The following is a 15,488-nucleotide window of genomic DNA, read 5'->3' on the forward strand; positions in this document are numbered from 1 at the left end:
GGTGCTCTGGTCAGATTAAACCAAAATTGAACTATTTGGCAACAATGCAAAACGTTATGTTTGGTGTAAAAGCAACACAGCTCATCACCCTGAACATACCATCCCCACTGTCAAACATGGCGGTGGCAGCATCATGGTTTGGGCCTGCTTTTCTTCAGCAGGGACAGGGAAGATGGTTAAAATTGATGGGAAGATGGATGGAGCCAAATACAGGACCATTCTGGAAGAGAACCTGATGGAGTCTGCAAAAGACCTGAGACTGGGACGGAGATTTGTCTTCCAACAAGACAATGATCCAAAACAGAAAGCAAAATCTACAATGGAATGGTTCAAAAATAAACATATCCAGGTGTTAGAATGGCCAAGTCAAAGTCCAGACCTGAATCCAATCGAGAATCTGTGGAAAGAACTGAAAACTGCTGTTCACAAATGCTCTCCATCCAACCTCACTGAGCTCGAGCTGTTTTGCAAAGAGGAATGGGAAACAATTTCAGTCTCTTGATGTGCAAAACTGATAGAGACATACCCCAAGAGACTTACAGCTGTAATCGCAGCAAAAGGTGGCGCTACAAAGTATTAACTTAAGGGGGCTGAATAATTTTGCACGCCCAATTTTTCAGTTTTTGATTTGTTAAAAAAGTTTGAAATATCCAATAAATGTCGTTCCACTTCATGATTGTGTCCCACTTGTTGTTGATTCTTCACAAAAAAATACAGTTTTATATCTTTATGTTTGAAGCTTGAAATGTGGCAAAAGGTCGCAAAGTTCAAGGGGGCCGAATACTTTCGCAAGGCACTGTACATAGACTTTAAATCACTGGCCACTTTAATTTTGGAACACTAGTCACTCTGTTTGCATATTTATGCTTTACTCATCTCGTGTGTGTGTATTTATAGAGTATTATATTCTACTGTATAATTTAATTTATTAATTCCATTATTTTACTTTTAGGTTGTGTGTATTGTTGTGAATTGTCAGATTACTGCAATGTTGAAGCTAGAAACACAAGCATTTCACTACACCCGCAATATCTGCTAAACATGTATATGAATAACATTTGATTTTGATTTGAAGCAGCCCAGACTTCCAGTGCAGGCTAGCATTAAGTAGAGCAGGTACGGTGCATACTATAATAAGGGGTGAGCTGCGCTGATAGACAGCCTTGATCCGTGAGAGACATTTGACAGAAGTATCGAAAGTAACAAATTCTAGTAACGAACCGTTCTAGTATCAAGAAAGTATGGGACTTCCGGTATACCATGCAACACTAATATTCACACACTACAAAAGCCCCCCACACACACACACACACACACACACACAACATGCACACGTGCATACTGACCGTACACACATACTGATGCCACACACACTTTCACACTCTCACACCACCCTCTGCTGCTACTGTATCCTGTTACCTAGTCACTTTACCCATACCTATATGTACAGTACATAGACTCCTCAATTACCACTTACCCCTGCGCATCGACTCAGGACAGGTATCTCCATGTACACTATATAGGTATGCTATTTTTAAGAGTTATTCTGTGTACGTGTCACTATTTTGTGTGTGTGTGTATATATCTGTTGGAAATGCACTGTAAGTAAGCATTTCACTGTTGGAAGCACAGAATCGTCGACAAAGTCATTGCATTCCCAGACCATTATTCCTCTTACACCAAACTTTACAGTTGACACTATGCAAGGTAGCATTCTCCATGCACCACACTCCTTCTTGGTCAAGTAGCCCTTAAACAGCCTGAAGGTGTTTTGGATAATTTTCCTGTTGAAAAACAAATGATAGTCCCATTAACACAAATCAGATGAGATGGTGTATTACTGCAGAATGCTGTGCTAGCCATGCTGGTTAAGTGTGCCTTGAATTCTAAATAAATTGCTGACAGTGTCACCAGCAAAGCACTGTCACCCCATCACCTCCATGCTTCATGGTGGGAACTACACATGCAGAGATCATCCATTCACCTACTCGGCGTCTCACAAAGACACGGCGGTTGGAACCAATAATCAAAAATATGGACTCATCAGACAAAAGGACAGAATTCCACTAGTGTTTCTTGGCCCAAGCAAGTCTCTTCTTATTGGTGTCCATTTAGTAGTGGTTTCTTTGCAGCAATTCGACCATAAAGGCCTGATTCACGTCGTCTCCTCTGAACTGTTGATGTTGAGATGTCTGTTACTTGAGCATTTATTTGGGCTGCAATTTCTGAGGTTGTAACTCTGGGTCTTCCTTTCCTGTGGCAGTCCTCGTGAGAGACAGTTTCATAATTGCGCTTGATGGTTTTTGCGACTGCACTTAAACATAAAAAAATGTGTTTTTGACTTTCTGAGTTGACTGAGCTTCATATCTGAAAGTAATGATGGACTGTCTTTTCTCTCTTACTTATTTGAGCTGTTCTTGCTATCTTACAACACAACTGATTGGCTCAAACACATTAAGAAGGAAAGAAATTCCACAAATTAACTTTTAACAAGGCACACCTGTTAATTGAAATGCATTCCATGTGACTACTTCATGAATCTGGTTGAGAGAATGCCAAGAGTGTGCAAAGCTGTCAAGGCAAAGGGTGGCTACTGAAGTATCTCAAATATAAAATATATTTTTATTTGTTTAGCACCTTTTTGGTTACTACATGATTCTGTATGTTATTTCATAGTTTTGATGTCTTCACTATTATTCTAAAACTTAGAAAATAGTAAAAACGTAGAAAATCCCTTGAATGAGTAGGTGTGTCGAATTTTGACTGGTACTGTTTATTTTTGAATGGTGGAATTGCATTTGATATGATTGCATTTAGGAACCCAATCCCCCGTTGCCGCAAGATGTAATAGTTTTTACCACGCTCCACTGCTATGATTGGTGCAGCTAGAAATCATAATGTCTATCCTATTCTGAAAAGGCACCCGCAAAATTAAATTCCACAAAGTTGTTTATCCATTTTGTGCTGTTTAGATTTGTATTTGGTTTCTTGTCCAATGCCCTCAGGATGTTGTTAGATATTATAGGGCCCTATTAAAAACTGAATCCAGACATTAAAACGGAATTCAACAATATTGAATTGTATTGAATATAGTATTAAATCTACTCATTATACTGAATTTAGTATTAAATCAACTTATTGTATTGAACTTATTATAACATTAATATGGCCAAGATTATCCAGCAGCCTACCAAAGGTTGCACCGTGTCCATTACAATGTAGATAAATGTGTCTAGTCCAAACTTCCGATAGTTTGGCTATCCGTATTACCAGAGCTTCATTTTATTATTTTTATTTTTCTATGGCGGATTCACAATATTTTTATTTTTTTAATAGATTTTCACCTAAAATGACATACCCAAATCTAACACCCTGTAGCTCAACCTATAGCAAGGGTATGCATGTTCTTCATACCATTTGAAAGGAAACACTTTGACGTTTGTGGAAATGTGAAATTAATGTAGGAGAATATAACACATGAGATCTGGTAAAGGATAATACAAAGAAAAAGCATGTGTTTAAAAAAAGTTGTACCATTTATTTTTAAATGCAAGAGAGAGGCCAAAATGTATTATTCTCGCCCAGGTGCAATTTAGATTTTGGCCACTAGATGGTAGCAGTGTATGCAAAGTTTTAGACTGATCCAAATAACCATTGGATATCTGTCATTAAAATGTATTAAGACTGCCCAAATGTGCCTAATTTGGGTTTTTAATAAATGTTCAAGTTCGCAATTGTGCACTCTCAAACAATAGCATGGTATACTTTCACTGTAATAGCTACTGTAAATTGGACAGTGCAGTTAGATTAACAAGAAATTAAGCTTCCTGCCCATATGAGATATGTCTATGTCCTGGGAAGTGTTAGTGTTACTTACAACCTCATGCTAATCACCTTAGCCTACGTTAGCTCAACCGTCCCGCGGGTGGACACCGATCCCGTAGAGGTTGTTCTTAACTGACTTGCCTAGTTAAATAAGAAATCTTGCTACACTTAACCTTTTTGGGCTAGGGGGCAGTTTTTTTATGTCCGGATGAAAAGAGTGCCCAAAGTAAACTGCCTGTTAGCCTCTCTAGGGTAGGTGAGATGGTAGCGTCCCACCTCTTCAACAGGAAGTGAAACTGCAGGGCGCAAAATTCAAAACAACAGAAATCCCATGTTAGGATTCCCATTTTAAAATGTATTTTACACCATTTTAAATATATACTTTTAGTTGCACTTCTCCTTAATTCAACTGCTGTGTCAGATTTCAAAAAAGCTTCACGGAAAAAGCAAACCATGCAATAATCTGAGTTAGTGCTCAGAGCCCAATCAAGACACACATATATCCGCCATATTATGCAGTCAACAAAAGTCATAAATAGCATTATAAATCTTCACTTATCTTTGCTGATCTTCGTCAGAATGCACTCCCAGGACTAGAGATCGACCGATTATGATTTTACAACACCGATGCCGATTTATTGGAGGACCAAAAAAAGCCGATACCGATTTAATCGGCTTTTATTTATTTATTTATTTTTTTTCATTTATTTGTAATAATGACAATTACTACAATACTGAATGGACACATATTTTAACTTTAATTTAATACATCAATAAAATCAATTTAGCCTCAAGTAAATAATGAAACATGTTCAATTTGGTTTAAATAATGCAAAAACAAAGTGTGAAGAAATTAAAAGTGCAATATGTGCTATGTAAGAAAGCTAACGTTTCAGTTCCTTGCTCAGAACATGAGAACATATGAAAGCTGGTGGTTCCTTTTAACATGAGTCTTCAATATTACCAGGTACGAAGTTTTAGGTTGTAGTTATTATAGGAATTATCTGACTATTTCTCTCTACCATTTTGTATTGCATTAACCTTGATTATTGGATGTTCTTATAGGCACTTTAGTATTGCCAGTGTAACAGTAAGGCTTCCGTCCCTCTCCTCGCTCCTCCCTGGGCTCGAACCAGGAACACATCGACAACAGCCACCCTTGAAGCCGCATTACCCATGCAGAGCAAGAGCAAGGCTCAGAGCGAGTGACGTTTGAAACGCTATTAGCGCGCTAACTAGCTAGCCATTTCACTTCGGTTACACCAGCCTCATCTCGGGAGTTGATAGGCTTGAAGGCATAAACAGCGCAATGCTTGACGCACAACGAAGAGCTGCTGGCAAAACGCACAAAAGTGCTGTTTGAATTAATGTTTACGCGCCTGCTTCTGCTTTTGCCTACCACCGCTCCGTCAGATACTTGTAGATACTTGTATGCTCAGTCAGATTATATGCAACACAGGACACGCTAGATAATATCTAGTAATATCATCAACCATGTGTAGTTAACTAGTGATTATGATTGATTGTTTTTTATAAGAGAAGTTCAATGCTAGCTAGCAACTTACCTTGGCTTACTGCATTCGCGTAACAGGCAGTCTCCTTTGTGGAGTGCAACGAGAGAGATGCAGGTCGTTATTGCGTTGGACTAGTTAACCTTAAAACCTCTTGGAACTCCCCATCCCGGATCCGGGATCGTGACTAAAGCCTCAGGCTCATTAGCATAACGCAACGTTAACGATTTCTGAAAATCGCAAATAAAATGAAAATAATGCGTCTGCTCTCAAGCTTAGCCTTTTCTTAACAACACTGTCATCTCAGATTTTCAAAATATGCTTTTGAACCATAGAAATTGACTAATTTGTGTAAGAGTATGCAAAGCTAGCATAGCATTTTGAGTAGCATTTAGCACGCAACATTTTCACAAAAACCAGATAACCAAATAAATAAAATAATTTACCTTTGAAGAGCTTCTGATGTTTTCAATGAGGAGACTCCCAGCCACATACCAGATGCGCAGTGTTTCCTGAAAGCGTCTGTGTGTAGGAGAAATCGTTCCGTTTTCTACATTGCGTCTGGCTACCGAAACGAACCGAAAATTCAGTCACCTACAACGTAAAACTTTTTCCGAATTAACTACATAATATCGACCGAAACATGGCAAACGTTGTTTGGAATCAATCCTCAAGGTGTTTTTTCACATCTCTTCATTGATATGCAGTTCGTGGAAGCTTGCTTTCCTCTCTGTATCCCATGGAAAAATACTGGCAGCTGCCTTTTGCGCACCAATTTCGGCGCAGGACACCGGGCGGACACCTGGGAAATGTGGTCTCTTATGGTCAATCTTCCAATGATCTGCCTACAAATACGTCACAATGCTGCAGACACCTTGGGGAAACGACAGAAAGGGCAGGCTCATTCCTCTCGCATTCACAGCCATATAAGGAGACAATGGAAAACAGAGCCTCAAAAATCCTGCTCATTTCCTGGATGCCGTCTCATCTTGGTTTTGCCTGAAGCTCACGTTCTAGGGCACGCACAGAAAATATCTTGGTAGTTCTGGACACGTCAGAGTGTTTTCTTTCGAAAGCTATCAATTATATGCATAGTCGAGCATCTTTTTGTGACAAAATATCTTGTTTAAAACGGGAACGTTTTTCATCCAAAAATGAAATAGCGCCCCCAGAGCATCATCAGGTTAAGGTTGCAAGATTGGATCCCCCGAGCTGACAAGGTGAAAATCTGTCGTTAACCCACCGTTCCTAGGCCATCATTGAAAATAAGAATTGTTCTTAACTGACTTGCCTAGTTAAATAAAGGTGTAATAAAGGTGTCCAAATCGGCATCCGAAAATACCAATTTCCGATTGTTATGAAAACTTGAAATCGGCCCTAATTAATCGGCCATTCCGATTAATCAGTCGACCTCTACATGGTACAGACAACATCTTGGTGTCATTATACTACATTATGTTCTAAAATATGGAGTACCTCTGTCGGTATCGGCGTTGAAAAATCATTATCGGTCGACCTCTAGTTCACGGATCAAAGGGTCTCATTTTCACTTGCAAATCAGTTTCATGGGAATATGCTTTAAGATCTTGAATTAGTGCTTTGTGAGTGAATTAAAGCAGATGGTGTTAACAAACTGGCCTTTCTCGTCGACCTATTTTGTTTTAATCAAAGCATACAGTGTGTTCCTTGACTTTTTGCACATTTTGTTACGTTACAGCCTTATTCTAAAATTGATTAAATAAATAAAAATCCTCATCAATCTACAAGCAATACCCCATAATGACAAAACAGAACGTTTACATTTTTTTTAGCAAATTTATACAAATAGTAAAAACTATTACATTTACATAAGTATTCAGACCCTTTACTCAGTACTTTGTTGAAGCACCTTTTGGCAATTACAGCCTCGTCGTCTTGAGTATGACGCTACAACCTTGGCACACCTGTATTTGGAGTTTCTAACATTTTTCTCTGCAGATCCTCAAGTGTCAAAGCCCCTCCTGCTTTGTCTTTTGCTGTGTGCTATGGTTGTTGTCTTGTTGAAAGGTGAACCTTTGCCACAGTCTGAGGTCCTTAAGGATTGCTCTGTACATTGCGCCGTTCATCTTTCACTCGATCCTGACTCGTCTCCCAGTCCCTGCTGCTGAAAAACATTCCCAAAGCATGATGCTGCCACCATGGTTTACCTTCGGGATGGTGCCAGTTTTCCTCCAAACGTGATGCTTGCATTCAGGCCAAAGAGTTCAATCTTGGTTTCATCAGGCCAGAGAATATTTTTTCTCATGGTCTTGAGTCCTTTAGGGGCCTTTTTGGCACACACCAAGCGGCTATAATGTGCCTTTTACAGAGGAGTGGCTTCTGCCTGGCCACTCTACCATAAAGGCCTGATTGGTGGAGTGCTGCAGAGATGGTTGTCCTTCTGGTAGGTTCTCCCGTCTCCACAGAGGAACTCTGGAGCTCTGACAGTGACCATCAGTTTCTTGGGAACCTACCTTACCATGGCCCTTCCCCGATTGCTCAGTTTGGCCAGCTCTAGGAAGAGTCTTGGTGGTTCCAAAACTCTTCCATTTGACAATGATTCTTGAGAATCTTCTCTCTCGGGACCCTTTCCCAGATCTGTGCCTCAACACAATCCAGTCTGAGCTCTCCAGACAATTCCTTACACCTCATGGCTTGATTTTTGCTCTGACATGCACTGTCAACTGTGGGATCTTTTTATATAGACAGGTGCCTTTCCAAATCATGTCCAATCAATTTAATTTACCACAGGTGGACTCCAAGTTGTAGAAATATCTCAAGGATGACCAATGGAAGCAGGATGCATCTCAGCTCAATTTCAAGTCTCATAGCAAAAGGTCTGAATATTTATGTAAATAAGGTATTTGTTTTTTATTTGTAATAAATTAGCTAAAATAATAACCTGTTTTTTGCTTTCTCATTATGGGGTGTTGTGCGTAGATGGTTGAGTATTTTATCTATTGTGGAATAAGGCTGTAAAGTAACAACATTTGGAAAATGTCATAGGGTCTAAATACTTTCCGAAGCCATATTTTCCTATTCAGCTTTGAATATTAAATAACTAAGTTGTTTTTGGTGTGACATATTATAGGCCTACTATGCTATAGGATATGCTATTAAATTCCAATCAATGTTTAAGTGATCTTGCGAGACATTGATTAAGCTTTGATCTAAATTCACTAAATGAGCTCCATGGTGAGAAGTGATTATCTTCTATTTGTATAGTACTTCTATAGTACTGATTAGGCAACCGATCTTGATGAGGGCTATTTTAAGCGTTTTGAAGGCCCTTCGTATCGTTTTGCTGAAAGGACAGCACTATAAACGTAAGTGGCCACACATCGTTCTGTGTTCCACTGCGCAAGAGCGGGTCCAAGGCAGGCGTGGTGAATTTGGATCCTAGATCTCATCGGTGTGTTAAGGTTCATGTGGTGGATCAGTTTGTCTGCATACGCAATCTAGGTGGTACGTTTCTGTAAGCTAAGCACTCGGACAGTAGGTCGAGTTCAGGTGCGTTGTACATGAGCCCTTAGTCCATAACAAACTGGAGGACAGCCGTTTCAGCAACTCCTGGTAAAGTTTTATGTCTGTTCATGTCACGTCAGATTTGGCCCGCTCAAAGTGGTCAAGCCTCCGCCGACGGGCCTCTGCACACACGCCAACAGTTATTCATTATTCACACGACTGCCAGAAAGAGAGAAGACGGGGAAGAAACCATAATTTACCTTACCTACCTATAAGCTTTAGCGTACATATTTGTTTAGTTTTTCATTCTAATGTTTTTATGGAATGTTAGTGGTCATTTAAATCAAATTGATTTAGAACAACTTTTCCATAAATATTTTTGCCAGCTCTGTGTATTCTCAAATTGAAAAAAGTGAGGGAGCCTGCTCACCTGAGGAACAGCAGCACTACATCCCTGCCCATCCCCTTGTATTGTACGTTTGTGTCACCGTGTAGCTTAATCCTATTGCCATTCCAGCGGAGAAGAGTTGAAAGGGGCAGGTGGTTGACTGTTTAACTTTTAATATCGCTCATCACTGGCTAACCCCTTGGGTCATCTGTTGTTAAAACCACACACACATCCAATCTCGTCCTCCCTTCTCCCGGCTCTCTGGAGCTTCTGAGGTCAATACTCACTCCCACCCCTGCCCACTTCTTCCCTCACATCCTCGAGGATCCTCCCACTACCCTCTCTCCCACAATTCTCCCTTTCGCTCATCATCTTTTACTAGGCAGGATATTGGAGCTGAGGATGGTGTTTTCCTGTATGGATGTGTACCTTCTCTCTCCCTGTGTTATTGTGCTGGCCTGAAGTGACCTTCCTGCCCTAGGATCACCTGTTGAAAATAAAGACTGACTTAATGTGACCCCTGCCCAATAGGCCCCAGCATCAATCTTCCTCTTCTGCCTCGTCTTCACTCAATAACAAATGGCCTCTTTTTAATAAAACATATTGAATCACCCCTCTCCTGTTTTAGACTTGCTTCCCTAGCCCCATAGGGAAATGTAGATGCATGAGAAATATTATGAAGAACATATAAATCCACCAGAACCCCTTCCTTTACACCCAGTACTGCTACTGTTTAAATTGAAGGGCAGTCCATAAGCGCAGATGAAGGATATCAAGGATATGAAAAGATTCTGTATGGAGGAATGACCTTCTCCGATCTCATAAAACATTTGAGAAAAAGCCTATGTCGTTATCCTTGCAAGGGCAGGGTGCTGGAGAACTGAAAACGGGTGCCAATAATTTTGACCCATATCTTTTTGAGATTTTGTTTTTATTACTTTTTAAACTAAATCTATTTTCTCTGAGCAGTTGTATTAGTATATACTGTATAATAATAATAAATTGTCCCACTTTTTTTTCTCATACAGTATACAGTAGCTCAGTTGTATTATTGTACACTATTTTTTTGCTCATCTTTATCAAGGGTGACTTTATGTACCCCACTGTATAGCCTAATGATCAGAGTGTTGCCACCATAGCAAAATAGCAGTTCTATATCTATGGTTTCATCATCCCTTAGAAATGGACTTTCTACACTCTCGACAAAAAAAATTTCATGTCACTTTTTCCTTTTCCCAATTATTGGTCTTTGACATTCTAAGCGGTCTGACTGTTGCTGGTGTCCTGCAGGTGATGCGGTAGCGGCTGGCGATGCGCTCTGTGAGATTGAGACGGACAAGGCCGTGGTTACCCTGGAGTCCAGTGACGACGGCGTCCTGGCCAAGATACTGGTGAGTGAACTGTTGTGTGTGTCAGTTCTTAGGACTTCCCTCTTCTCCTTAATTGGCGGAACATCAGTGATGAGGTGTGCTTTGTGACCTCTGTCTCTGTGTGTGTTGTGTGAATATTAATGACTCTGCCAAAGACAGACTGATCACTTGTCTTTCATCAACGCTGCACCACATGTTTGTCCCTCAGAACAGAGGGATGAAAGCAGTTTATCCTCCGCTGTCAGATCGATCTGGCAATGGGAGAAAGCCTCCAATTACGTCCTAACGAGAGAGAGTGAGAGGATATTGATGGAAACTCTGTGGTACAGCTTTGCCTGTAAACCATCCTTTCCTCCGTTAATTATCAGAGGTAAATGATCCAGCAGTCATAATGACATACTTTTGTATATATTGTGTATGTGGACACACCTTCAAATTAGTGGATTCGGCTATTTCAGCCACACCCGTTGCTGGCAGGTGTATAAAATTGAGCACAGAGCCATGCAATCTCCATAGGATAACATTGACAATAGAATGGCCTTACTGAAGAGCTCAGTGACTTAATGTGGCACTGTCATAGTCAGTTCATCAACTTTTTGCCCTGCTAGAGCTTCCTCGGTCAACTGTAAGTGCTCTTATTGTGAGGTGGAAACATCTAGGAGCAACAACGGCTCAGCTGTGAAGTGGTAGCCTAGGCCACACAAGCTCACAGAACGGGACCACTGAAGCACGTAGCGTGTAAAAATATTCTGTCCTCAGTTGCAATACTCACTACCGAGTTCAAAACTGCCTCTGGAAGCAACGTCAGCACAATAACTGTTCGTTGGGAGCTTCATGAAATGGATTTCCATGGCCGAGCAGCCACACACAAGCCTAAGATCACCATGCGCATTGCCAAGCGTCGGCTGGAGTGGTGTACAGCTCGCCGCCATTGAACTCTGGAAACACGTTCTCTGGAGTGATGAATCACGCTTCACCATCTGGCAGTCAGACAGTCGAATCTGGTTTTGGTGGATGCCAGTAGAACACTACCTGCCTGAATGCGTAGTGCCAACTGTGAAGTTTGGTGGAGGAGGAATAATGGTCTGGGGCTGTTTTTTTTCATGGTTCGTGCTTGTCCCCTTAATTCCAGTGAAAGGAAATCTTAACGCTACAGCATACAATGACATTCTAGATGATTCTGTGCTTCCAACTTTGTGGCAACAGTTTGGGGAAAACTATTTTCATATTTCAGCATGACATGACAGCACACAGTGAGGTCCATACAGAAATGGTTTGTCGAAATCGGTGTGGAAGAACTTGACTGACCTGCTCCGAGCCCTGACCTCAACCCCATCGAACATCTTTGGGGTGAATTGAAAGTGCCCGACCTCGCTAATGTTCTCGTGGCTGAATGGAAGCAAGTCCCCGCAGCAATGGTACAACATCGAGCGGAAAGCCTTCCCAGAAGAGTAGAGGCTGTTATAGCAGCAAAGGTGGAACCAACTCTATATTAATGCCCATGATTCTGGATTGTGTCCACATACTTCCGGTCATGTAATGTGTTTTTTTTTTTGTATTTTCAACCCAACATTCATTAACTAGCTAAGTGACACACACACACACACACACACACACACACACACACACACACACACAGACCCTGTCCCACAGCTGATGCCATGGTTCCCTCAAGTCTGTCATCCGATCAGTGAGTGTCACATCGTTCAGAACAGTGTCCTAGTGGCAATTAGCCGTGTAAACCAGGCCACATAGCATAGTTCAGCGAAGCATACCCATGTTGTTCTAGTGCTGTGGTTCAGGTGGTGTCTGAGTGTACCCTGAATAAAGAGCTGATATGGAGTAATTACTTAGACAGATAGCAACACGTGTGCATAAACAAGAGTGTTGCTCTGGAAATATAACATTTCTATGAGATCACTATCAGCAGGCGAAGTGTCTCTCTCATTGTTGTGTGTTTTCAATTATTATAATTTCTCTCTGCCTTTTTTAGCCCTTGCTCCATTCTCATTCTCTTCTTCATGTTTTCTTTCTCTTTTACTTTCTCTTCCCTCTCCCTCCTTCCGATCCATGTCTCGGCTGCCATGGGGATAAGGTAGTTTCCATGGCAACGGCTCAGGGGTTGGAGGAAGGGGCTTAGGAAGGCTTGGAGCTGGCAGAAAGAGGGAGAGCGATAATCCCCCCCCCAGGTTCAGCTAGCATCCAGACCAACACTCCCACCCCTGAATACCCCATACCCAGTCTCTACTGGGGGTATTAGAGAGGAAGCGTGCCAGTCTCTGTGTGGATGTGTGTCTGCGTCCTGGTGTGTATCGTGTGTGTGGTGTTACTAGTATGAGCGATGTTTTTCCTGGCTGTGTGTGGAAGGAGCTTGATGGCGTCTGCTCTCTGTAGATCACAGCACAGATTAGCATGTACCCACTAGGATTCTAGTTTAGCAGCCAGTGTTACATCCGTGAACACACAAAAGGCTGATATTTTATTATTATTATTCTTTTTTTTTCCACCTTTATTTAACCAGGTAGGCAAGTTGAGAACAAGTTCTCATTTACAATTGCGACCTGGCCAAGATAAAGCAAAGCAGTTCGACACATACAACGACACAGAGTTACACATGGAGTAAAACAAACATACAGTCAATAATACAGTAGAAACAAGTCTATATACGATGTGAGCAAATGAGGTGAGATAAGGGAGGTAAAGGCAAGATATGGCATATGTAGAGATCCCCTACACATTGAGGGATCGGTGGGTTTGCAGGGATTTTTGAGATGGATTGATACGGTGGACAGAATGTATGTCAACATTTAACGGTCGAGATGATAACTAGTGGCAAGATGGATGGATGTTTAGATGGATGGAAGAAGGAAAGGCTAGATGAAGATGGTCTGACATGGTCCACAGTGCTAACCTGAGAGCATTTATTATGTAATTTATCACTCTGCTTCCCTCCCTCCATTCCTACATACTTTCTCATCAGGATGCTGTCATTTTAAGATAGATGAATCATCCAAGGGGGAGTTTGTTGGCTGGTCTCTGCTCAACTGACATCTTCCCTGCACTACAACTAGCCAAACCATGACTGTAAAAATAATGGACAAAGCCATCCATCACGTGACATCATTAATTTCTATGTGAAGCCTAATGAAGTGAGTTAAGATGGCGTCTCATGGAGGCATAACGTGTAGTTAGAGCTACTCGAGGAAGTGACGTTACAGGCCAGCTCGGTGCTGCCCCCTCAAATTCAGTAATGCTGCGTTTACCTGGTACGAGGTAGACGTCATTCCGGATGTCATTGTTGTCAATGAGAGCTCAACAGTAAATGCTGTTGAAGCTGGCAGTGAATGCCATCAGCCACCATGAAAGATGGAACGTGCCGCCAGAGTTCAAATATTTAAACTTTTGCTGTCTGCCGAATCATTGTTTTCTACCGGATGTTGATTTGCTCTGAAATCACCATAGCAATGCATCCTGGCTTGCTTTTGCCATCTTTCTTGCTTTCTTTCCCGCAATGTCGACCGGTATGCCAGTGTTTGCATCCCTTGTCTAAACGCAGCATAACTCAAGTTGATGGCCGGCCGGAATACTGCATGCTGCCATTAGCAACTCAATTAGCAACTCAACTTCTCTGTACAATTTTAAAATGATTGGTTCAAGGACATACATCTGGTGTATCAGAAGCAATTATTGGTACCATGATTGTCTTCGAAAGTGTTTATTTACATGAAGATTGACCATGAAGATTGCCATTTCCCCATTCACTATAATGGAGGATCATGCTTTCTGCCAATAATACCTGCAGGAGCGGTGGGCCTTCTGTGGCATTAATGAGAAGGGCCAGTCGTTCTCCCCTGGGCCGGAAGCCTTATGAAGAGAAGAACAGAAAGGCCCGCACGTTGAATATGCTCCCAATTCACCACCTTTTATAGGCAACGTTTCAATCCAACACAGATCTTTGTCTGGTCTTTGAAATTATACAAAATGCAAAGGTTAACCTCATAAATGGTGTTTCGTTTTATATAATTTATGAACTAGTTGATATATTCAGGATAGACCCCATAGGAACACTATACTCACTGATCTCCCTCGTGTGCTTTAATTTATCAGATTGAGAATGCAGATGAATCAAAAGCCCTGGGAGAGAGAGGGCTGCTGTGGAAAATCCCTCCTCTGGACTCTAATTAGACTAGTCCGCCCAGTAACAAGTTGCAGGATATAGGATTCAATCATATCGCCTCAAATCCCTCTTTCTGTCTCTCTCTCCTGGCAGATCAATACACTCACACGGAGGCACATACACCAAATCAATACAGTATATTTTTATTCTAAGAGTCTCCAAATAAGCCAACCTCTTCCCCACCGCTTCCTTTCTCTTTGATCTGGAGGCGAGGGACTACTTGTGTACTGTTTACAAGTCACAGGTGTCAAGCCTATCCTTGTTGAGGGTGCAAGTCTGGGTGTGTGAGTCTTGAATTGTGTCAGAGATCACAAGAGTATCTAATCAATGGTAATTTTCTGTAATCCGTGCATAGCCCGCTAAAAATGGTGTCGTCCTCATCCACCTCTTGACTTATTGTTCTTTACTGAAACCAGCCAGGTCTTCTCATGCATGTGAGTCAGATTGAACCTGTTCCATTTCACTGTCTGCTGAGGTCGGAGGTGCTGCTCAGGTATTTGGCTAAGTGCCTGTGTTTGCTATGATGTGGCGGAATGGTTCAGGACCGGCACTCTCCTTTTGCAACCAGATGGCAGTGTTGAGCCCCACACTAGCAGTGTGTTACACTCTTCTCCCTTTTCTCTCTCTGTGTGCCTATGTGCTCTTGCTTCTTTGATGGAGACATTCACATAAGACGGCACCCCATCTGTGAATAAGTGGAAAGAAAGGGACGATGATGATGTGTGTGCGTGCGT

General features: G+C 41.6%; 1 protein-coding gene across 1 annotated transcript in view; it reads left to right on the forward strand.

Moving 5' to 3' along the window:
* Positions 1-15,488, forward strand: part of pdhx (pyruvate dehydrogenase complex component X) — a 69,547-nt gene that overhangs the window by 17,256 nt on the left and 36,803 nt on the right. Inside the window, exon 3 of the mRNA XM_064951674.1 lies at positions 10,498-10,598. Coding sequence (XP_064807746.1) covers positions 10,498-10,598 — 101 coding nt within the window. The remainder of the gene's footprint in view (positions 1-10,497; positions 10,599-15,488) is intronic.

Source organism: Oncorhynchus masou, chromosome 31, assembly GCF_036934945.1.
Source record: "Oncorhynchus masou masou isolate Uvic2021 chromosome 31, UVic_Omas_1.1, whole genome shotgun sequence".
Classification (NCBI taxonomy): Eukaryota; Metazoa; Chordata; class Actinopteri; order Salmoniformes; family Salmonidae; genus Oncorhynchus; species Oncorhynchus masou.